Below are 25,978 nucleotides of genomic sequence, written 5' to 3' on the forward strand. Positions count from 1 at the left end.
TTGATACTATGAAGTAAACTTCACAAAGTGATCGCAGAACAGTATTGTGGAGAATTATAGAAAAAAGGCACTTGCTAAAATGTCATGCGTCTGTTGTACCAATCACGAATTCGTAAACCGAAGTATCGCGATTTCAAGGAAAATCTTAAGCACGATTTCAACAATTAATACGAAAGTAAACATATTCGCTCTAGCGAGACGGCTTTTGAACGATCATAATTTCATGAAACTTAGTCACGTTTTTTCAAACAGCCACCGAGTATATAAGCAACTGCATGGCACTGCTGCCGCACTTCTGAGTGGTCAGACCAGCAAAAATGAAAACCCTTCTTGTACTTGTTGTGGCTTCGCTTCTTTACTGTCACGTGGTGGCAGAAAAATATGTCAGTAAGTACGGCAAGAAAAATGTGTTTTTTTTGATTTTTTTTAAAGTACTTTTAACGTCTGACATATTCATCACTATAATTCATTCTCAAACTACATTAATTTAAGGTTATGTTTCAGCGTAGATACACCCTAAATACTCTCTTTTTACATAGAAGATTTTAAATACATGCTCAGAAGAGACACTTGCATACATATCTACCTCAAATGCTTACAAATTTATGTATAGAAAGATTTTAAGTTTTTTTTTTGTAAAGTTGTTTTGGAAATTATTACTTGAATAAAACGAAAATAACTGAACCAATAAAATTTCAACAAAAGTTTTGATTATGCCATAAATATATTAGTTTTAATTTCATTGGAAATATCCACCACGCTTTGAAAGGCTCTTACAGGAAATTTTAAACTTGCAAAAAGATTCTTTGTATTTCTTTCTGGTAAATGTTAAAAACTTAATCTCACAAAACAAACATTTTTTAATATTTTTTTTTTCTACAGACAGCCGGTTCTGTCGGCCCGACTATGTCGCTGGGGCGCGCTACGTCTACACCGGGGAGCGTAATCTGGTTCAAGTCAACGGTACAGTGACGTACACCTGCTTCGAGACGCACGAGATGGTGGGGTCCGACACATTGACCTGTCTCCCCACCGGGTGGAACAGGGATCCCCCCTTTTGCAACCGTGAGTACTGAAATAACATAAAAAGGAAAGATGTTTTACTCAGAACACCGAACTTCTCAAAGCGCTTCATGTCTAAACTGCATTGCTTCTAACTTCAACTCGCGTAACATCAAGATTTAGCATCATGTTATCTGAACAAAACGTTTCATTCAGGCTTTCAGTTTTTTCAAACGTGATTTATTTTTAAACATCTTATTTTTCAATTATTATCTTATAACATAGCATGGAGTAGCATGTGGTTATAGTTTGTGTCACTTTTATTGATAAAGTGCTGTTCAAAGACTGGTATTATCTTGTGATGAAGTTTATTTAAAAATGGTAAAACTAAGAAGCTTTTGTATTTTTAATTTCATCAAGTATTTTCCACACATTTCTAGGGTGTCGAGTTTCTTAGTTACTTTCATATGTTTTGCAACGTCAAATGTCACTATAACGCCCGTTGTGGGCTCTTTATCTTGAAGCGACTACAGTTAGGCTATATTGTCGACTATGTCTTCACTTTTCAAATAGTAGCCTATGTTGTGAACCCTTCATTGATGAATTATTTTTTGTTTTGTAATAGTTAAATGTTTTTTTTTAGATATTAAATGCGTGGTAGTTTTAACTTTATCAATCAGCAGAGCCTTTAGGTTACGGTTAGCTATGCCACATTTTGCGAGAAATTTCTTACTTTTTGGGCTTACTTTTGTTTTTTCATCTTTTCATAAGTAAACAACTGTAGTGTTGGTTGAGGTTACTAACAGATTGAGAAACTTGTTGTTTTGTCTTGATAATATTAGGATACACAAAGATACAAATCAATAAATGAATAAAAAAATAACAGTAATCTCTCAAGTACAGCACAAAGTAAAATTTGAATGACTTTTGAATATTTTTTTATTTCTTTAAAAATAATGTCTACTAAGACATTAAAAGTGATTACGGACAGCGGCCAGTGTTTCGATTTTCCGATCTCTTCAGCGGAGTAAAATGAAAGTAGAAAATTGTCTTGAAGTTTTGAGATGATGGTTTCTAAAAGTGATTTTAATAAGCCAATGAGAATTCATTTAATTTTTAATTTCGGACTCCAGCGAAACGTAACTTTATCGCCAATTAGAAAGTGTGATTTTTTTGTGAAAAGATCTGTAGATCCTTCTCTTGCCTCATGGGCCAACCCTATAGATGTTTGCTGGTACACCCCTTTATTTTCTTTGAATCTTAATACTTATATATTCCGCTAGTATCCAATTTTTTTGTATTTTGGATCCTTCTCAGATGATTGTTATGTCCTAGCTTAGTGACAAATTCCTCTCTTTTTCTCATCGAAAAAGAGCTGTTGGCTTTGAAAACTGTATCATTTATGATACAAGGTGAATGAAGTATTTTCCAACTTGGCATGCTTGCTAAATGCTAATCTTGTAGCCTACTACCGAGTGCTTTCAACTCGTACCATCGAATGTCCATGGATGCGAGTTCTATTGTTATGTGATAAATGTTCTTCCTGCATCATCATCTTATCTCAGCTTGTTCTCTACGCATCGGTTGTTAACCTCTTTTCTCCATAATAATAATAACAACAATAATATAGTTCCACATCCACAACGCAAACTATTCTCCTGAGCGCTGTACTTGACGATCGTGATAAAATAACACTTTTCGTCATAATGTTCAGTGAAATAGAACGTTTTCAAGCGAGTTTCGGATTCATTTAAATTATAAATTAGATTTTGTTTTTTTACTATCTCTCTCTTCCAGTCCAACCTTGTTATTCTTTACAAATGTTTTACGTTAACAATTTGAATTATTGCAACAGCTGTCTTCGGAATAACCTGCCCCCGCCAACCAATCAACGACAACGACTTCAAAAATGGAATTGTCGAACCACTGGGCGTTCTTGAATTTACGCCTGGGCAAAAGATCTGGTATGCCTGTGAAGCTGGGTACGATATTGCACGGGGACAAGCGCAGGATATTACCTGCACGACTGAAGGTGGCTGGACTGAAGACGCTCCGACCTGTGTCAGTAAGTGAAGTTAGCTCGCGTCCTTTGTTTCAATCTGTTGTCATTGGTCTTTTTTTGTAAGCAACAAAATATTTTTATCTGATAGTGGCCCCCAAAGATGATTCAACAGCCACAAAGTTTTTTTTCCGCTTCCTGCTTGTTATGTTGGATAGACACTCGACGTTTTGACCAAAGAACACTAGTTCAACTTTCGGGGTGTGCACTTGAGTAACGTCGGTGGCACAAAGCTTTTACAAGTACACGAAGCTGCCAGGATTAAGCTTTCAAAACATGGTGTTAATCCGACAAGAAATATTCTCGAAGCCAATTAAAAATCTGCTTTGACATTAATTGCAGGCAGCTGCAGGTTACTTTATGTGATTATTACAAAAGCTTACAATAAAACAACCGATATAATTACTGTAGCAAGCAGAAAGTGCGAACTATAAAAAAATTTTGACTTTTTTTAGAAATCAATAACAGATGCCCAGCGCTGAGGGCTCCTGACAACGGACGACTGTTTGATGAGCAAACGGATTACAGGATTGGCCAGGTTGTGAACTTTGAATGTGAGGATCCCTACACGATCAGTGGCAGCAGCCGCCTTGTGTGTCTTCCTGGAAGTCGTTGGAGTGGAGTGGAACCGGAATGCGCCCGTGAGTCAACAATATTAAGAAACTTCTTCTTACTCTGTTTTTACGAACCTTTAGACCAGAAGTTGGCAAATAATGCACCGCGGGCAATAAGTGGCTGCTTATATTCATCAATTCGACGGTTGAAAAACTTTCGAGAAATATTGTAGCAACTAATTAAAAAAAAACTACCTTGCTACAACTGAGAGATTACGAAAAATTGTAGCTTTTGATGCTAAACAGGGTCATTTGTCAAATTTTAAAACTTTTTTGACTCCCGCTTAAAAAAGTTAACTAACTTGTAATCTAGAGATGTATAATGTTGGAAACAATTTTTTGCTTGGACGATATGTCACGTGACTTAACGGTTTGTGTGCTGGTAATGACGACGTGCTACGAACCTCCTTATTCTAAACATAAAAAAACTGCAAAGTGATAATTTCGATTTTCTAAAATAACATATAATACTCTTTGTCTGACCTTATATCTGGATGCATTGGAGGGTCACTCCCCACAATACCATTTTAGAGAATTTAGTGACATCAGTAAAAAATGTCAACAATAAATTTGTTCATAAATTCTTTGCTTGATTTTTACAGCGCCAAGGTGTAAGCTCCCTCGACGACCAAACCAAGGATTCTACCGGGGAAGGACAACGGAGGACTACTTCAGAATAGGTTCAATTTTGGAAATCGCTTGTTTTGTCAATTACCGCCTGGAGGGCGATGTCTCCAGCTTGGAATGTTTGGAAGGAGGGATTTGGTCGGCTCCGGTACCGGATTGTGTCCGTAAGTGGACTGCAGTTCATTTATAGTGGTATTTGTTGTTCTGAGATACATGTTATATCTGTGCAGTATGGTAATTCTTCTTCGTTTGAGCTTTTGGGGCAAAGAGTCTATGATTTTTCCACATCGAATTCACGATAGTTTCTCTGCACTAAAAAGCTATGGGGCCTAGAAAGCATCTAGTTTTAGGTTTCATCACCAAAGACACGCAGGTCTTCCGCTAAGTTGGTTAGGTTGAAGATGGTGCAATCGTTCATGATGTGGTCTGTTCCTCAGCACCATAATCACAGGAAGAGAAAGAGTTCATTTCCCATTGATGCCTGGTTGTGCGGAAAAGGCCGACGTCGTACGAAGACGGTTCCAGCGGCCACGCTTGTCTTTGTAGTGTCAGGCCGATGGGACGGGTGTCGGCGTCAGGGATGAACAAATGAAGTCTGATGGTATTAAACTTCCATTCAGAATTTCATTTATTGTCCGTCCAATTAGCCGCAGAGATGTTTTGTTCATCAGTGTCATTAAGTAAGAGTTGAGTAGTTAGTTCGAGTGGATTTTCACGGATGGGACCATTTGGGAGTGGCTTGATTTTGATCGACGGGCACTGCTTTTAAATTCTAGTAAATTCTGCATAGCCTATTAGTGTTTTTTCAACTGTTTTGTTATTTCTTTGTTTATTATTGCATTTACATTGATTCAACGTCTGCATACGTTGAATCAATGTAAAAATCGGTTTGTTTGCTGTCTGGGAATCTTGGTATTGTGTTGACGTCATGTGCTTACGTAACCAATTTTCCAATTTCTTTTCTCAGGAATCACGTGCAATCCATTATCCGCTCCGGATTTTGGTTCGGCGACTCCAGAATTGGACGAATATCCTGTAACCGCTCAACTCGTATTTTCGTGCAATCGATTCTTCACGCTAGTGGGTGCTAAACGAGTCACGTGCCAGTCCAGCGGTACCTGGTCAGCTGATGTGCCAATTTGCAGAGGTTTGTATGACGTCAACTGATCATACTTTTTTGTCGTATCCAGGCTTACGTCCGGCAGTTGAAGATTCAGATTAAGTGGACGGGAAGGCAATGAAGCCAATTTTCGTGTCCACCTTCAGGCATGTCTTTAATCCTGCTACACAGCCGCATGCTCTTGAGCGGTGTCGAACTGGCGCCCTTTTGATTGCCGTTCCAGGGCTCTTACCACTCGGCTATGGAGCCGAAATTAAGAAAAAGACACTTATCGCGACTGAAGTTAAAAGTTAAAATCTTCTGTTATGGAGTGTGGCGAATCTTTCGTTCACAGAGTAACTTGACTTAACATTTCTTCGTTGAATAATGGAAATAGCAAAACTCAACCATAGACATAAAAATATCGATTTGTTTTTGATCATGGATGTCTAGGTACACTCTTGATTTTCCGCTTTTAATAACATTTTTGCACACCCTGATCGTCTGATGATTGATCCTCTGTACCACGTACAAACAAGCCACCACACCACGAGTAGTGACTGACTTGAGTCACAACCTTGTTGCAGTACCACCTATAGGAGGACGATTTAGATGCAACAACACCATAAGTGCGAGCGATAACGTGACAGTCCGCCCTGGTGGCCGGCTCAGTTGACTTTATTTTGTTGGCAAAAAATACAATAATATATACAACGCAATAAACACAAATAGTTCGCATAACAATGATGGCAACGAAAGACGAAAGGTCACCAAAGGCAGCTTCCGCTCAAACGTTTAAAACCACACAAAAAATTAGGAACATCAATTAAACGCAGATAACACTTAACACTGTAACGGTGAATGCTGATAGCTTCAAGTTTGGTCTGTAGGCTACAGGTAGCTCCAAACATCCCGAAGTATGTAAAATTGTGAAGGTTGAACGTGCTTTCTCAGTTCGAAGACAAATCACTTCTTCACCAATTAAAAATCAAATCAACCCCGCTTTTTATTTATTGAAGCTTTTTTGTTGTTTAGCGCGCCAGTGCGGAAGGCCCACCATTGAATTCGGCTCGTTTGTTGAAGACAAAGATTCTTATGACGTCGGTGACCAAGTTGATTTCAGCTGCAATTCCGCGTACGAGCTCACAGGTGAAAGCAGCCTCACCTGCCTAAGGACTGGAAGATGGTCCGGTGATTTTCCTCAATGCGAAGGTACGTGTACATCAGCAACTGCTTCAATGCAATCTAACCTACTGTCATGCAATGTATTGTTTTGAAAAATGTATTCTTTCTGTTTGTCACATAGCGACATCGAAATAAATAAATTGACTGAAATTGATGACAAACATGCATCAAAAAATCAAACCACTGGACTTTTAGGATGATTGCAGTTTACGGGGACTACCCGGATACTCTTTGAGGATTTCACAAATGCCCTGATTGATGGCTCAGAGCATAAAATTTTTACAAGACGAAAATTCTAGACGTTGCTCGTGGAATTCTTTGCGAATACCTCTGAGTTAATTCAATCACCTTTTGTTTGAACAATGAAAAATTTAAATGTTTATCAGGACTACATACTTCTTAGTTAACATGTTTTTTCGATAAACGAGAAATTAAAACCAGAAACATATAAGTTTTATTGAGTATCAAGTCATCTTCAACATCCATTCTTCACACGTAAAACTATTTGTAGCTGTTCGATGCTCTCCCCCCTCGATAGAAAATGGTGGATTCCGAGAAGTGAAAGTCTCTTACAGAACAAACGAAGATGTCACATTCTTCTGCAACCAAGGGTATCAGTTAGTCGGTGTCGCCACCATTATCTGTAATGGAAATGATGGATGGTCCAATCAATTTCCAGTGTGCAACAGTAAGTCTACCGGCTTGGCGAAGCAAAAGATCGAATCTGGTCATGGCCTTCTAACTCTTGACCAATGTTCCCTCTAAGATCCGCAACTGCGCAGTAACACTGTGTCATTTGCATAGTAAATTTTATTCTTGGGGACTTGCAACGCTATAAATTTAACATTTGAAAACATTTACCTCGCCAATCTGCAAACGCAGCCTTAAAATCATGATAAGCACATAAAACTATTTTGTTTAGTGTAAAATTTTCTTAGAGGCAACACTGCTCTTGACAACCCTTCTCAAACCTTTTTTTGTGTTATTTATTCTATTTATTTATTTGTGAAGGCTAGGTGTGTTTTCTTTGAAGATATCGATTTCTAGTTATAATTTATATGCTTTAAGTATGGACTTGGTGTTACGGAAATAAAATTGTGTTTGCTACAATCATCCCATTTGCTGCATCAAGTTTACGTGAAGACATTCTAGTTAAAATTTTCAGCTTTGTATTGACTGTTTATCTCATTGTCTCAACTTCTACCTCATCATTTCACAACATCAACGATGGTTTTACTTGTTCTTAGTCCGCCAGTGCACCCGTCCCTCTTTCCCGAATGGACAACTCTCCCCCGATTCTACCGCATATGACTACCGGGCTAGGTTGGAATTTGAGTGCAACCCGGGTTATGTCTTAGATGGTCGACAGAGGTTGAGATGTGAAGACGATGGAACCTGGTCTGACAACATCCCCACTTGCCAGTGTAAGTTGGTCTTTCAATCTTGAAACGACAGCTTTCAATTAGAATGTTCTGTTAGTAAAGCTTCAATAACTTCCGTCTTGTCAACTCAGCAGCAATGTGGCTTAACAATATTAATGTTGTTGTAAAAATAAAAAGTTATTCTAAACATACTAGTGCAGGGGTTCCCAACCGGGGGTACTCGTACCCCTTGAGGGTACGAAATTGAACATCAAGGGGTACGAAGATTCTTGGGCCACAGAGCAGCTTTTCAAACAGATTTCACAGTGACACGAGTCACAGAATTTTTCAATCTCATTGTGCCGAAATCGGAAATCAACACGACATTCTGCTGCACCACGCTGAGGTAGCCTAAGGTAGCTATCTCGAGGTCCAGTGATGTCACGATTTTTCGAACTTCGAGAAACAATCAAGTTGTATTTACAACATCGAAATTCTAATCTAGCTGCCTCACTTGAAAGTGATGAATTCGTTCACGGTGTGGCTTATATTTCTGATGTCATGCATCTCCTGAACGAGCTAATCCTGTCGCTTCAAGGTCAACAGATAAATGTGGTTACAGTTTGTGAAAAAATTCAAGCTTTCAAGCTAAAACTATCCCTGTGGTCTCGAAGTATTGAGAATGTAAGCCTTGATAATTTTCCTTCTCTTGACAAAAGTGCATTATAACTCTTAGATACAAAAATAAAGGTATTTCCCATTTAAAGATGCTGGTTGATTCTTTCGATGGTTACTTCTCTGCTGTTGAATTGAATTATTTCCAGCACTGGATTATAAATCCATTTCTTTTTGATTCAACAAAAATGTCGGATGAGGATAATTTGAAGGAGAACATCATCGAAATGAAAAGCTGCCAAAAATTGAAACTGTTATTTGACAAACCAAAGTTAAAAAAATGTTGGTGTGTTGCTATGAAAGCCTTCCCAAGTTTTGCTATGGAAGCCATGACAGTGTTAATTCTCTTCTTAACAAGTTATTACTGTGAAAGTGGCTTTTCGACCATGATGTATATCAAGAATAAGTACAGAAATCGTTTGTACCTGGAAGATGATTTACGTGATGCCTTGAGTAAAATCGAACCATCGTTTGAGCGAATTTTATCAATAAAGCAGCAACAAATATCTCACTGAGAAATGACAAACAAAATAACTGACATTTAATTTCTTTTTGTAAATTTTGCATTTTGTGTGAAATACCGATTTAACGTTTAATTGAGCTATAAAAGCAATTTAATTTAGCAATGTATATCTGAAAAATTCAATCAGAATTTTTTTGGGGGTACGAAGAATGCTCTGACCTGACAAAGGGGTACGAGCAGCAAAAAAGGTTGGGAACCCCTGTACTAGTGGAATCATCGAGAAAATATGCAATTTTCCTCTAACGCAGGGGTTCTTAAACTGGGGTCCGTGGACCCCAGTTTAGACGTTGGACTTCAGACGTTGTAGTCTAACGTCTGAAGTTGTCTCCAAAAAGGGGATCAGATGCAAAAGCAATTGAGCAAAAGAACACGTAACAATAATAATGTTATGTTTTTATATTTCTTGTCGCTCTACAACTGCTAAGGTCTTTTAGCGACAGGGCTCATTCTTAACTTTGTATCAGATTTAAAATGTCATCACATTGTCATCTTCATTGCGTTATGCAAGAAAGGACACAATTGGTACCGTTGTAAAGTCATTGGCTTGACCCGACCTGGAATCGATCTCGGACCTAGCAGCACCAAAGCCAAAGATGTCGGCAGCAGTGGCCGAGTGGTTAGCGCGAGTGGTTAGCCTGCATGTTCGACTCTAGCTACCCGCACTTGCAGTTGTTTCTCTGGGCAAGAAACTTTACGATAATTGCCTCTACCCAGTGATCGATTTCGAGTAATGGGTAGTACCAAATTTAATTCATAAGTAGAGTAGACAACCGGAAACAGACATTGCCGTCGGCTGCAGCGTGGGTCAGGTGTACGTCGGAAGGCGTACACCGATGCATAGCGCTCAAGTCCGCTTTCCCGCAATGCAGGATAAAGATATGAAAGATAAACAAACAAACAAACAAACAAAGACGATAACAGATCGGCCACTGAGCTGGTCCGATTTAACAATGAACTAGGTCACAGTAGAACAGTGGATCGCTCACACGCAGCAGCGTTGACAATGAGGTCTCGAGGGTACTTTTTGGACCGGGACCGGAATGATTTACGGGAGCCGTAATCATTCCAAGGGGCCCGGGACTGGGTCCAAAAGCAGCTCCTGAACCCCTCTGTCAACACTACCGGCTACCACCATCTCAGTAGCTGCACCACAAATTAACGCCTCATCGCAATTTTTAGTCTAGTCCTATTTTATGAGCTGATGGAATTAACAAAAATAAAAGTTTAGATCTGAAGGAAGGTGATTTTTTTCTGTGATTCTTTCGGTCGAAAATAGCTTTGAACACTTTTTTTTCTATCTTCAAAAATTCTATTTGTTTCAGTGATTCAATGCGAACGGCCTACCTTTGAAAATGGAAGATTAGTTGGCGATAAAGACAGTTACGACTTTCAAGAAACTGTCAGGTTCATTTGCGACAGAGGCTATGAGAGGCAAGGAGTGGAGTCTTTGACTTGTCAAGAAAACAGAAGATGGTCTGGGGCTTTCCCAACGTGCAGACGTAAGAAAATTTTGAAGTTTAGCGATACCCGTCCAATAAGTCCAAAGTGATTTACATTAACTGCAAATGTTGTTTTTTTTCACTAATGACTGCCTAGCATAGGTAACCCGTTCCCCATTTTCTGTTTAAAAGTACGTTATTTGTGTTTAAATGAAACATTACTTTGTTAGTCCAACAAATAACTGATAAATATTGTACTATTCTACTACTACTACAGTGTCATGGCCGAGAAGGCCTTTGATGAATTACAGCAGTGACGATCGGTGAGGGAAAGCAAGGAAAGCAGTGCTTACCTGAGCGAAAACTATGCAAAATATAATGACTGAATTCTAGGTTTAACTTCTTATTATTTTTATCAAGTCTATTTTAACTTGAAAATTACTGTGTTCGTGACTAGAATTACTCGTAACGCTTGTGAGTAGTCTAAGTCCTCACCAAACCGCATGTCTTGCCTATAAATGCCAATTAACGCAAACGCTTTTGTCAGAAACCATCACTGAAGCTCCAGGGAAATCAACTTTCAAAATTGCTTACCCTACATTGAAAAACGCCTTCGTTTTATCCAATCCTCAATCGTTTTGCAAAACGACACCAGCTGCTTAGCCAATCAGATGTGTTATCTGGTGTTATGGTTAAAGTTGCTTTCCCAGTGACGTCAATGCGTATCTCATAGCGGCTGCTTTTGGTTTCAGGCGAAAGGAATACAGCCTCTACGCATGAGTGATTTTCGGGCTTGTAACTATAGGCTACTGAGTACGCTGAAAATAAAGCTGGTTCTCTTACCAAAAAAAACATAGATTCTACAATAAAACATGCAATTCCAAAAGGTACATTAACCAACCAGTACTGAAACAGCACAAGTGTTTTTTAAATTCTTTGGGTCAACAGACTGACATCACAAGTTCAGAGCAAACATACTTGTGTTCTTCAAGAATGGACTAGCTTAATTTATAGGCTAATTATTTGCTTTTTACTAGTGCACCAGTCCAATGCATGTCGTAAATGCTTACAGATGACATTGACAATAAGTTTTTGTGCTCAGTCTAAAAAAGCAGCCAACATTCTAGACTAGTCCCAGTTTGATTGATTGATTGAATCTTTATCCTCGGATTGGGAAAGTCCGAAGATTTTGTTTTGGAAATGCTCTCAGAGCGCACCAAATTGGAAGTGTTTTTCAAAATTTTCTGGGGGAGGCCCCCCAGACCCCCCGCTGGAAGTGTTGCCTTCGGCAACACGCCTTCGGGCTTCGCCCGACGGTTACGCCCCTCGTGCCTACTACCTTGCTGCAGCATATTTCCAAGTTGCTTTCCCAATGGTTTAAGCCACCGAACGTCACTGAATTACAGTAGATGCTCAGTTGGTAATTTTTCCAGCGTTCAAACAATAACTGCTTTTGGAAAAAGATTCTATATTTTGAAACAGTTTTTGAAGCTTTAATCTTTCCAATAAATTCAACACTGTTTCAATACCGATAATGTTTATTCGTTATTTTTCCACTATTCGTAGGTACTACGTAAAAATGATAAAAATCAACCTCTTAATTTTTGTTTGTTTCTTCATTCAGTTCTTTCCTGCAAGCGACCCATCTTGAGAGCCGGTTCCTTTGAACCTGATAGGTCATCTTACAACGCGCGCGACACCGTCACCTTCACATGCAACAACAACTACGAACTGGTTGGGGTGCGACAAGTTCGATGCCTGCCCTCAGAAGAGTGGAATGCTGCTTTCCCTGTTTGCGAACGTAATAATTTTATCTCTAACAACTGTTGAAAAAACCTGAATGTCAATCGCCATCCAAAAATATCATCTCTCCAGATAGTGAGAATATAATCTGTGTTTTTTTAATAGAGCTGAATCCATCGCAAATATGCATCGCGCTCAGCGCTTTACAAAGCAGACAATGTCAGTGCAGCCGTATAATGTCGCAGCCGAGTACATTATTACATACACAAATACATAAACAGTTATAAAAGTACATCATATTTTCAACAATTATACTGTATATCTCTTGTACTGCTTTTCCTGTTCCTTAGAATTTGTTTTGTCTCCCTAAAATGGCATATCTGATGATACCACTGCCCCTCTACACAGCTTTACCGAAGATTTATGTATTGCAACGCGCTATAGACAACATACACCTTCTGTAATGGGCAGAGTGCTTTGAAAAGCATTTCTGGCTTTTATAAAGCTTGTAAAAAGTAATAAAAATGCATTTTTTGGAAAGAAAGGGAATAAGAGTTAGTATTGAACATCACAATTTGGAATTGTATTTTTGTCTTTCAGCAATCCGGTGTTCCAGACCCAGCGTTCCCAATGGTATTCCAACACCAAACGCGGAATTCTACCGCGTCACCAGAGTGGTGTCGTATTCCTGCCAATTCGGTTACGTTTTGAGAGGAGAGAGACAACTGACTTGCCAGGGTGACAAAACTTGGTCAGAAGATTTCCCCAGATGTGAACGTAAGTGTGGCAGGGGCTCACAGATAATTGCTTTTTTATGATCACCACTGGTTCCAGCTATGAACCGCACATATTCAACAATCTTGCAAGACTGAATTGTATTTTTTTTTATATCATAAAAAATTAATTATCTATGTACATTTCCAGGTGTCCAATGTGTGCGCCCATCGTTTCCAAATGGTGTATTAATACGGGACTTTCCCGCCTATGACGTCAACACAGTGGTGACGTTCCGTTGCAACGTCGGATTCACACTTCGCGGGGAGGCATCATCAACTTGCCAGGAGAATGAAAGGTTTTCACCAGACATTCCAGTTTGTGAAAGTAAGGATTGATCGAATAAGGGTTTTCAACGATTGAAGACTTGAGCTCAAGCACAACTTAAGTCCAAAATACGGCTTTTGGGATAAACCAAGTTAAAGTTCTTTCAAAGTTGTTTAACCTTTTATTTCTATGCAAACACCAGCGTGTGTTATAGCGAAATTAAGTCGCTTTTTAAATCAAATTTTGCACGGGGCAGGCATTGACCAATTGACCATTATACAACATAATTTTGAGGATAACTCAATTTCCACAAAATGTGACTTAAGTAGTTTCTACAACTCAAGTCTTCAATTAGATAATTAAAAATGCTGATAAAATATTTATATTTTTCTATTAGTCTTGCTGCTTTTTACGTTTTATAGTAATGTGGTTTAAATCAAAGTCTTTTTAAAGCAGTTCGATGGTTATCACTTTGAGTTCCATTAAGTTTCGAATTTTGCCTCACTAGAGGTTATGTGTATCACTGGACATGGACATTTCACAACTTGACAACTTGTTTCAGGAAACACATGTGCTGGACCAGGCTCCATTGACAATGGATCATTCCGGGAAAACAAGAGGAGTTACAATCCAGGAGAAACCATCGTCTTCTCTTGCAACACTGGATTCTTCCTGGTGGGATCATCGGAACTAATCTGCGGCACCGACAGATCTTGGTCTACATCTTTCCCATTTTGCGTTGGTGAGGACTTGTGTTTATCCGCCATTTTTTTGTTTAGATTTTCATTCTATAACATAATTGTAAAAACTTTGTTAACATTTTGCTGCTTCCTTGTTTATCTTTTTATTCACAGCGGTTCAAGCTTCATGGTTTGTGAAGCCAATAACATCAAGCCTAAGGTTTTGTACGAATGTTTTTATGGGTACATTACTCTGTTGGTAACCTTACCTTACATTACTCACATTACTCTGTTGGTAACCTTACCTTACATTACTCACATTACTCTGTTGGTAACCTTACCTTACATTACTTACATTACTCTGTTGGTAACCTTACCTTACATTGCTTACATTACTCTGTTGGTAACCTTACCTTACATTACTTACATTACTCTGTTGGTAACCTTACCTTACATTACTTACATTACTCTGTTGGTAACCTTACCTTACATTGCTTACATTACTCTGTTGGTAACCTTACCTTACATTACTTACATTACTCTGTTGGTAACCTTACCTTACATTACTTACATTACTCTGTTGGTAACCTTACCTTACATTGCTTACATTACTCTGTTGGTAACCTTACCTTACATTACTTACATTACTCTGTTGGTAACCTTACCTTACATTACTTACATTACTCTGTTGGTAACCTTTATGTATTTGTAATCTGAGTGTTTAATTTTACGTTTTACTTTTATGGTTTCTAAGGAGAATGGACATTTCTCTGATGATGATGATGCGAATAATAACAATATCACAATACTTTGCAAATATAACTAATAAACAACGTTGTATTATAGTCAATCCAGCTTCTGCGGATAACAGAAAAGTTTTATCTTTTTTCTGCAGCACACACTTGCGACAAGCCATTCATTGACAATGGGCAGTTTGTGATGGACAAGGAAAGCTACAACCTTGGGGAGGTAGTCCGATTCTCTTGCAATCGAGGCTACACTCTGGAAGGAAGCAGTTCGGTCACGTGTGAGGGGGAAGGAGACTGGAGCGCTGCGTTCCCAACATGTAGAGGTAAGCTGGAATAAAATGGTTGAAACCTCAAGTTAATCCAATCAAACAATAAAGGTCCCAAAATGTTGATACTAAATTCATATTCAGTAAACAAACGTTTCGAAAACTATACTGTCTTCATCTTCAGTGCTGTAAATGTAAACAATCCCTGGTGCGGCTTATTTTTTACAGCCAAGTTCAAAAACATAGTTTTCAAAACGTTTGTTTGCTGAACATGAGTTTAGTATCAACACTTTGGGATCTTTATTGTTCGATTGGATTAAGCTGGAATAGTTTTCAAAGTTCCTTCAATAACTGTGACCCCACTGACCATACACAATACTATGAACAATCGAGATTACACTTTTATTGTAATAGTGTGATGTCATAATAATTACATGATGACAACATGTAAAGATATATATTCACAATGAAGATAACAATAGAGTGCGGACATTTTAGAATGATATCATGATTACGTAGATATATCTCCAGAAAGCCATGGATAGACAATACTCAACCTAAAAAGAAATTTACAGAAAGCTTTCTTGTGGTTCTGTGCTTTGCGATTGCATCAACAATTTATGAAATAACCAGGATATATCTTTGATGCAGACACTCCGTCATAACAACCCTGATGTTAAGAATATAGCGCAAATTGTTACCCATTGTTTGAACTGTTGAACGACCTCCGACCTCATTTGGATGACAACAATGAAAACAATTTGGTCAAATTGAAGAAAAAGCTTTGGAGTTTATTTTGAATGCTTTTGCACAGATTTGATCCAGAATTTGTTGTTTTTTGTTACAGAAAACAGATGCCGACGCGAAAACGTTGCCAACGGTGTTCCAAGCGACAACAGAAACCTGTTCGGACCAGAGGAAATACTCACAATAACTTGCACGTCTGGATACGAGATTGAGGGCGTGTCTGTTCTTACCTGTGGATTCGATGGGGAGTGGGATTCGCCATTCCCATTCTGTGGAGGTATGGAAAAACTGGTCATTATAGATAGAGCGAACAAAAATATCTGCCTCTGTCCATATGCGTATGAACGTGCAATTAGATTTATTGTTATAGGGTGGTAGATGATCAGATGACCACTTTTGGTTTTTCGCTACCATCCTAATTGGGCCATAATCTAATTGGCTATTCTTCAATATTGTTTTGAAAATAAATTTTGTTTACTCTGCCTGTTTGTTATATGGCGCTATCGGAACAAACAAATGAACTTGGCCTGATTCTTGCTTCGAATTTTGTTTTTCTTAACTCCAATTTGGAAAATTCTTTGTTGCAAGATAATCAACACAATGAGTTGCAATGTGACACAACAATAACTAATTGTGTGTCACAATATCAATGCTCAACCAACGTGTCATTCTTCATGCAGCTGTCCAGTGCTCGCGGCCTCGACTCGACAATGGTCGCCTGGAACCCAGTCGCACGGATTATGACGTCGGCGTCCTCTTGCGATTTGTCTGCAACATCGGCTTCGAACGACAAGGCGTCGAAAACGCGCGTTGCCAGGGAGACAGTAGTTGGTCGGAAGATATTCCAACTTGCGAACGTGGGTTTCTATTTATCAGAAACTGGTTGACAATTTGATTTTTTTAAATGTAGGATATTGCTTCTTGACAAATTCAATACAAACATACGTCCCACCAATGGTCTGAAGGTTGATTGTTCGAATCCCATCGAAGCATGCGGCTATGGGCATGAGCATACCAAGATAAAGGCAGCTTTGGCTCAATAACTTTGTACTGCATAGATATCCGTCGTTTTTACATTAATTCAACGTCTGCAGATCTCATTCGCTGCTTTCAACTGTCTTATCCGATGTTGCATCTGTGATTACGTTGTACTGTCTGTAAATGGTACAGTATGCTGTCATAATAGACACAAAATAAAAAGATTGTTATTACGATGATATTATGATGTCATTCACGATCATTTAACTTTCTGTATTGACATCTTTAATTTATTTTCAGCCGTGACCTGCTCTAGACCGGTGTTCGCCAGCGGGTCGTTTGAAGAAGACAAAACGAGCTACTCAGTCGGTGAACGCGTTCGATTCACTTGTGACACAGGATACCGCAGAGTTGGAAGACGACAGCTGAGATGTTTAGCCACCGGAATGTGGTCGAACGTATTCCCCACTTGCGTGCGTAAGTGCCAGATGTTTTGCAAGATTTTTTTGTATTCAGTTCTTCTGCTCTACTGTGGATGAATACTGTCTGCTGCTTGGCCGCGTGGTGAGAACGCTTGCGCGGCGCTCGAAAGGATACTGGTTCGACTCCGCTCTAAAGCACGCGGCCGTGTCTTGGCAAGACAATTACCAATGACTCATTGAGTCTCGCGTAAAAACTAATTAATTTATATTATAATTAACTATGTGATTATTTTTATTCAGCTCTTCAATGCGACCGGCCCGTGTTCGTCTTGGGCACACTTCGAGATGACAAACGTGCCTACGATCGCGGCGAGAGCGTGCGCTTCGTGTGCAACGTCGGCTACAGATTGGATGGGGCAGAGGAGCTAGAATGCGGAGAGAACAAGGAATGGTCCGGACCCTTTCCTGTGTGCAGACGTGAGTTGAGATTGTCTCTCTTGCTTTGTGAGTCACAATGAGAGGGTGGTTGTCATCTTTGGATGAACAAGATTTATTCAATTGAAATACTTCATATTCACTTACATTGTATTAGGTTTATTAGTGCATTAAAAATTTTGCATCGTATGCACAGATTAAAGATGTAAACGCCTTTACGGATTATGGCATATACACGTGAAGTAATTGTGTCATTCATCTTACCTCATTATCGTTGTTGCTTTTCATTTGCTGTTTACCCTCCATTCATCTCAATGGCGCGAATTCATTGACGTTCATTTGTGCAGCCGTCCGTTGCTCCAGACCCGAAATCGAAAACGGCGACTTCACTGAAAACAAGGACTTCTACGTGGTTGGAGACCTGGTCAGGTTTACTTGCATAGACGACTACCGTCTAGTGGGAGCCGACATCATCCGATGCGAGAACACGAGACAATGGTCCGATCCCTTCCCGCGATGCGAGGGTGAGTGGTGACGTCACCGTCAAATAGAAGTAGCTTGGACGTGGTATGGATTCTTCTCTCAATATAAATCGATCGATTTGCCATGTAATAAATGCTACAGTCACATCATAGAATTTATGAAACTTTCTCGAACCTCTCACTTGTTGCGTCATCATCGCTTCATTATTACGTTTCACTTCCCACAGCCATCACATGTGTCCGTCCTACAATCGAGTTCGGATCTTTCGAAGACGACGAGCTTGAAAGCTACACTGTCGGTGTCACCACCGAGTTCGAATGCGACGTCGGCTACGCTCTGAACGGCGCCGAAGTTGTGACGTGTACAAACAACCGAGGAGTGGGAGTGTGGTCTCCAAGGATACCAGTCTGTGAACGTAAGAAAATGATTTTGCAACAAACTCAACTAAAACCTTGCAACGTTTTCAATGAAATTGACCAAACAAAAGTACTAGACTTTAAAAAACACTAATTAGAAAAGCCGACGTATTTTTCCAAGACCCAAATATACAGTGGAAGACAATTTCACTTTTTAACAGTTTGAATTTTTCTGAGCAGTATAAACTGGCAACATTTTCAAAAACTAGAAAAAAAATGTTAGAACAGAGGCGGAGACCTGCCGCTGACGTTTTCACAATGATCCAGAAGCTTGAATATCCATTTGGTTAAATAATCAAAACAAATATAATCTTGCTGAAACCATTGCAATAAGCTGTGCTCTACAGGTGATCATAACATGAGCATTTGTATAGCGTCATCCATCCACAGTAAAAACAACGTTTCTTCGCGTTGCACGTAATGACGTAACAATAACAAAGAAAAAATATTCGGCATTCTCCATAATGATTTACGAAATAGAACGCAAGCGAAACAGCAAAGAAGATTTCATAAAATTCTTTTCATTGGTTTTTAACTTTGATGTTTGTTTACTTCAAGTAAGTTTCCCTCAAGTAGTGAACTTATTATGTTTTGCAGAATTGGCTTGTCAACGGCCCACGTTTGACCTCAGCAGAGGATCCTTCACGCCCAACACCCAGATCTACCCTGTCGATATCAGAGTTGATTTTGAATGCGATGCTAATTACATTCTGACCGGCGCTGAAACGATTCAATGCCTGGACACGGCGAGATGGTCTGATGACTTCCCCACTTGCGAACGTGAGTTTAGAGCAGGGTTGCCAATTCCGCAAATTTTCCTCGGAATTGGGCTAGTTTTATTTTGAAGTCGCTGGAAAATTTTAACAGTCGCGGTTTGGTTGCGTCAAAATTTTGTCATATCTTGGACGTGTTTCATCACTTGTGACGATTGGACTACTTTTCAGTAGCAATTGGTCTGGAAATTTTTTTAATATCTGTTAACCTTGGTTTGTGATTATCTAGATTTAGTATATTTTATAATTCAATGAGGTGAAAAATTGGTCGTTCACAGGAAGAAAAAGTTGATGACAAATAGAAAACTTTAACTTTCAGAGCATTACTGTGGCTACTTCAAGCCATTTTACTTCTGTTGGCAGAAGGACGATGGCTACCTATTTTGTGCTTTGCAAACCTTCACGTAATAATTTGTATAAAGCCTGTCCTTTTATCTCTCTGCATAAAGTGAAGTATTTGATTTGAAACAAACTGTTCGTTCTCATTTAATTGTTGTCTCACAATACTCAGCGCGGTCTTGCTCTGACCCTTTCATTGACAACGGAGTGTTCCGAGACGTCCAAGATGTATATCTTCCCGGCGATAGCGTATCTTTCTCATGCAACGTCGGCTACAGGATCAGCAGGAGCACCAACGTGGTGCTATGTCTCTCCAGTGGCATGTGGTCGGAGGATTTCCCAACTTGTTCTCGTAAGCGACAGATCATAGAATTCTATTAAATTGTACAAGGAATATTACCAACACTTTCAACATGCTCAATGCCAAGCATAAAGCCTAGTAGGCAAAGCACATCAAAGCGAATATAATTATTTTCTTAAAAACCTTAACTGTCTGTTTCAATCTTGTTGGAATTTTCAGAAGAGTTTTATTGAAATAGATTAAATCATAATTCTATTTGAATATAAATCTTCTAAAGACCCCACAAAAAGAGAAACAGGCTGTTAAGGTTACTTGAATAATGTTAATTATTATATTTCCTTGCATTGTTGTAAGCATATACCGCATAATTACTCATTAGCATTGTTCAAGTATATTTTTTATGACGTGCAATTAACGTTGCCACCAGTAACGATAAAACTTGAACAACCCCTTTGTTTAAGGCAGAACAGGGAGAATCTTGTTCAAATCACTTTGTATTTGTTGTTTTAGGAATTCAGTGCCGAGAACCTTTCATTAACACCGACTCTGGGTCGTTCTCTTCCACCAACGACAACTATTACGTCGACACAGTAGTCACCTTCCAGTGCAATAATGGTTACACGCTGAGAGGTGAACAGGAGATAACCTGCGAAGATACTGGAAGGTGGTCCGATCAATTTCCAACATGCAGAGGTGAGCTGGATCCAAACCCGACGTATATAATATAAGAAAATAGTATATGTCATATATCATAATTATGTGATATATTATATAACATGTATATGGTTTATTTATCAAATTCTATTGCCAGTCACACTCAAAACCTTTACCTTTTACCTTTATAAAAACCTTTTCACCCTATTGGTGTCATCTTAAGGTTCTTATTCAAATAGAATATTGTTTATACGTAAGCTATATATGTATACAATACATATACGATTACGATACGTACTTAATTACAAACAATGCTCTGTGTTAACAACTGAAAACTTAGAAGCGACGTAATAATTTCACAGTAACCAGCATTCGAGAGTGTTCTAAAGCCTTTGAAAACCACTGCAATTGTATTATTGTTTTTTAATCTTCTTCTTCTTCATCCGTTCAGTCGTTTTCGACTCTCGGTCACTCTATATGTCATCTTTCTCCACATCTCTTGATCCCACGCAGCCTCCTTCAATTCATGCCCTCCCATACCACTGTCATTTACGATTGTGTCAAGCCAGCTTGTTTTTGGGCGCCCTTTTCCTCTTTCTCTTCTCGGAACACGCAGTAACCTTCTCCAACACCACAATTCAAATGCGTCAATCTTTCTTCTGTCTGTTTTGTTCATTGTGTTTGTTTTTTAATCACTTAGTATTATTATTATCATCAATATTTGTTGTTATTATAATAAACTTTTTTCTTTTCTCCTCGTCAGCGAACCGATGTCCAGGCTTCATTCTCACTGAAGCTTTGGTTATTTCGGAAACAAGAAGAAGTTATCCAGTCGCATCAATTATCAGCTTCTCCTGTAGGCGAGGATTTAATCTTGATGGAGAGTCCACTCTTACTTGTCTTCCAAATGGACAATGGAATGAGGCGACTCCAAGCTGTAATAAAGGTAAAACCAGTCATTGGCTGAATATTGGAAAGGTAAAATGTGTAAGTTATTTTTTTCATAAGTAAAAATTTTTCTATTAATTTTTATTTTAGTAAAATACAAAGCAGTCAAATGTTCTAAGCTACTTGACGTCAGCTGAAAAACGCTTGAAGTTTTTCTTTTCTTTTTCAACATGACAAATTTCGCTGTATTTCTAATATCATGTTTTGAGCAAAAATCATCTGTTTTTTGTTTTTTTTAACTGTTCCAATGCCGCACTTGACAGATTTACTCAGCTGTTGGGTAACAGTTGGTATTGTTGAAAAACAAGTAAAATGAAAAAATGAATGCAATATAAAGATGTGAATGTCTTCTCTTGCAGTGGTGAGGTGCCCGCACCCCGACCCAGAACCTGCAAACTCACGAACCAGAAGCTTCCAGCAGTTCTACGACGTGGGCGCAGTTATTTCATACGATTGCCGACGCGGCTACAGCTTGGTCGGAAGCGACTCGACAGTCAGATGCTTACCGAGTGGAAGCTTTTCTCAATTCCAATTCTCTTGCAGAAGTGAGTCAGATGTAGCAAGCGGTTAATTAGTTCGTGGCAGATGACCAGTACCCTAGCCACAATGTACTTTTATTATCATCTCTTATCATCAAAGCGAAAAATAATACTTTTCATAACATGCTGGCAAGGGTCTAGATAAAAATAGAAGCGACAAAACGCGAAAGTGAAAGCTTGCTCGATACTGAGATGATGCAATAAACACTAATGATTTAGTTTTGTTAAAATCAAATCTGTCAATTTTTTAGTACAGTTTACACTTTTTGTTCTACCCCGATTGTGGACTTTTATTGATTGACTCAACCAGAGCCACTTATCTGGTCCAGATCTTTACTTGATCTGGACCAGATAAGTGGCTGTCTGAGAATCTTCTGAGAAAATTTATCTGAAGCATAATTTTGGTAGTTTTGTATTATTGTAGAGGCTTCGAATTAACCGACGCAGACCTGGTCACCGAGATAACGGAGTGATGTTTTTTCTTATTGTTGAAGGGTTGTTGCCAAAAACCATCCATGCATGAGATGTCCCTTTACATGGTCTTTCCAAAAGTGCTTCGACTAGACTAGACACACATTCAGAGTTCAACCGTTTTTGCTTGATTTTGCATTTCCTTGCTTTGAAAGCTAAGCTTCTTCCAACCAGTCCATCATACTAAACATTGTCTAAAATTTCATAAAATTCATACAGTTCTTCCAGGAGTTATAGGTGAAGCTTTTAGTTTCGGTTATTCTTGTAAATAATAAAAATAAAAGATTTTCGCTTTTAGATTTTCTTCAAGATTTGTTATGGGCTTATATTCGCCACCAAAGATTACTTCCTTGAATTTAGTTTGTCTCATCGTACGCATCTTTGGTTTTATGATATTCTCTATCATTATTGAAGATGATATAATAATACGTTGCATTGTGATGAAATAATCATTTCAGTTCCGGTTGTGACGTATTTTTATCACTTTAAAAGCACATCCGCAAGCGAAGAAAGTTGAACACCAAAAAAATAAATTATGTGTGTTTTTCTGACTTTGCAATGTAACAAAAAGAATTGGACTTTTTTCATAGATATCTTAATGTATTTCAGAACCCGATGTCAGGTGTAGTAGACCAGACACCCCCAGAAACTTAGAGATATCCCCCGACGTTGAACTGTACGAAGTTGGACAGACAGTTACATATTCTTGCCTGAACGAGCTAACTGTGATTGGAGATTCACAATCTGTATGCTTGCGCACTGGCAAGTTCTCCTCACTGACGCCTAGCTGTGATTTTTCCCAATCTTTATCATGCAAAGGGAGGTGTACGGAGGATTACTCATCCAGAGCTGCCTGTTCTTGTGTCTTTTTCTGCAGCTTTCTTGAAGGAGGATGTTGTGGAGACTTCAAGTCCTACTGTGAGTATATATTGATAAATAATATTTGTTGCAAGATTTGGTCCAGTTTGAACCTTCTCTGCACAGTTATTTTATTTTTATTTTTACAAATATAACCTGTTGTGTTTCATGATCTTTCAGTGATCATGAGCAAGGTATAGCAGTTCTAAAATGTTTAGATTATACCATATCTTTCTGTTATCCTGAATGTTTTTCTGGTATTTTGTATTGTATGTAAAATGATTTTTCTTTCAAGGCTTGATAAGGGCTAGATATATTGCCGAAAACGTTTGCTTTTTTTTTTGTTATAATGTAATATGCTGTGTTGTTGCATCCAGTTATGTCTGTTTATGGTTAACAAAAAAGCTCTTCCCAAGATTTTTGTAGCTTACGTTTTTCATTATAGGCCGCCACATAATTATAGTCAGGGATATCTAGAGAAGGGGATACGAAGGCTTTTAATACGTCTGACAATAGAAGGGCTTCTGTTTATCGTAAATAATCTCTGTTTACCGTAAAATGAGAATTGGCACCAGTAGTAGTTCAACAACTCTTGTTATGATAACCTGCATTGCGCTATTAGCATCAGGCCTGGATACTCACTGCATGCTCATGGTTACTTGTTAATTCAACTACCTGTTTATTTGCGTTACATCTGGCCTACTGCAAAGACTTTGATAAGAAAAACAGCTAACTGGTAACTTTTCAACTGTCTTTCCAAACAAGTATTCTTTAAATATGCTCTATGTAACATTTACTAACTGTCTTCTGTAGACTGTAGCAGCTGCACAACAAAACTTCCTGCAATTGTAAAAAGAATGTATGTTTTACACGCTACAAACTACCGCCCTGGTAGTGTCATAAGAATAAGGCAATCGCTGTGAGCCTTCGCATCCCTTCTTTAGATATCCCTGATTATAGTGTGCCCCATATTTACATCTTGTGTTCTTTCAGGTGATAGCCAAGGCTTCGACTGATAAGCGACTAATGCCACCGACTCAAAGATGCTTCTTTCTTGTACATTATGTGATCGGCGTAAAATAATAAACAAATGTCACAAACTATTGTGATTTGTCAAAGTGACCTCATAATGCATAGACCTCCGCGACCAACGACTGATCCTCTCCAATGGACAGAAGCACGTTGTTGTGGTTCAGTTTAATTTTATTTTCATTTCGGACCATCACAATCAGTGGCGGCTCGCCCTAATAGACTGCAAGACTGCAGCCTACTCTCGTGAAATTGGTGAATATCGTTATATAACATGACAACGTACATACGTTATTATAACGTCATATAACATAAGTGCGCAATCGAGATATCAATGATGCATTGATGCTAATGCTTGGTAGTCAGTTTTTAAGTTGTTTCAGTAAAACATTTGTGCAGCCTGTCCATTAAAAATAGCCACGAGCCGTCTCTGATCACAATAAAAACAAAACATAACTTACCGTATATTGCAAAGATCTAAAAAAAAAGATAGCGACAAAACGCGAACGAAGTAGGGAATCAGTTTAAAGTTTGGCTCGGTCAGGGTTTCTTCACCAGGGGTGCACGCACTACTAAGGGGTGGGAGACCTGTTTCTAGGCGGTGCGGGATGCTGAATTATCCAAGGTTTGTTATAATATTACGTAAGAAGCAAAGTTATTTTACCAGATTTCAACAAAAATTTCGAACTGAATAAGGTAATTATTACTTTTCACTTTTCAGCCAATCCTAGGAAGGGGTGCGAGAATTGATTGGTAATTTCAAGGTGGTGCCAACAAGGCAAAAAATTAAGAACCGCTGCCTTAGGCTATATCGGTTTTAAAATTTAGAAAAGAAAAATAATGACAGAAATTTTAAAAATTTACGGAGACGAATGTGCTATCCTGTCTTTGCAGGCACGTTCAGGACAAAAATGCCTGAGGTCTTATAAAATCAAGTTAATGGTCCAACATCGGCCATTTTAGGTTTTTTCATCAAAAAAAACTTGAACATAATTTTAATTCAAATTATAAAAGGCTTATATCGTTTGGGTAGCCTAACGCTTTTATCCAGGAGTGACGTCATCTCACTGCAAAATTTATTGTTTTAAAGTTTTGGTTAGCACAGTCGTTCTTACCCTTTTCCCTGGTTGGCACCACAGCTCGAAAGATTTAACAACCAACCAGCTCGGGATCGCCAATCAATTCTCGCACTGATAATAGAATTGGCTGAAAAGTAATATATAGTCACATACGATTCAGATTATTTGTTGAAACCTGATAAAGAAGCATAGCTTCTTACGTCGTTTTGTAGCTACAGAAACTTAAGGGTTCGACATCCCCACAGCCCCGGGAACAAACCGAGCTTACGGCGCTTGCACTCCTGGTTAACTAGCAGTTTTACAAATTATTGTTAATGCTGGAATACATCAAGGATCGTGTTTGATTGTCGTACTAAAGTTAAAATAACTTCTCACACATTTCTTCTTGTTCTTTTGACACAACATGAAAATTCGGTCTTCACCAGTATAAGTGTTAACAGTCT

At 38.7% G+C, this 25,978-nt stretch overlaps 1 protein-coding gene across 2 annotated transcripts; it reads left to right on the forward strand.

Annotated features, from left to right (window-relative positions):
* The first annotated feature begins 307 nt into the window (after window positions 1-307).
* On the forward strand, window positions 308-24,545 carry LOC145786655 (sushi, von Willebrand factor type A, EGF and pentraxin domain-containing protein 1-like). Of its 2 annotated transcripts, XM_082598352.1 has the most exons (28): window positions 308-387; window positions 883-1,065; window positions 2,858-3,067; window positions 3,517-3,702; window positions 4,278-4,466; window positions 5,270-5,449; window positions 6,437-6,613; window positions 7,098-7,274; window positions 7,834-8,010; window positions 10,468-10,644; window positions 12,209-12,385; window positions 12,928-13,104; window positions 13,252-13,428; window positions 13,931-14,110; window positions 14,944-15,120; window positions 15,911-16,087; window positions 16,491-16,667; window positions 17,089-17,265; window positions 17,511-17,687; window positions 17,993-18,169; window positions 18,355-18,543; window positions 19,142-19,324; window positions 19,829-20,008; window positions 20,468-20,650; window positions 21,375-21,557; window positions 21,919-22,104; window positions 23,179-23,487; window positions 24,421-24,545. In XM_082598352.1, exons 1-28 carry the CDS (start codon window positions 318-320, stop codon window positions 24,441-24,443), a joined length of 4,935 nt encoding a protein of 1,644 aa, XP_082454478.1. In that variant the 5' UTR covers window positions 308-317; the 3' UTR covers window positions 24,444-24,545. The 2 variants fall into 2 exon arrangements, with proteins under 2 accessions (XP_082454478.1, XP_082454479.1); XM_082598353.1 differs by lacking the exon at window positions 12,209-12,385.
* The last annotated feature ends 1,433 nt before the right edge of the window (window positions 24,546-25,978 follow it).

The sequence above is a fragment of the Aplidium turbinatum genome, chromosome 17 (genome assembly GCF_918807975.1).
Source record: "Aplidium turbinatum chromosome 17, kaAplTurb1.1, whole genome shotgun sequence".
In the NCBI taxonomy this organism is placed as follows: Eukaryota; Metazoa; Chordata; class Ascidiacea; order Aplousobranchia; family Polyclinidae; genus Aplidium; species Aplidium turbinatum.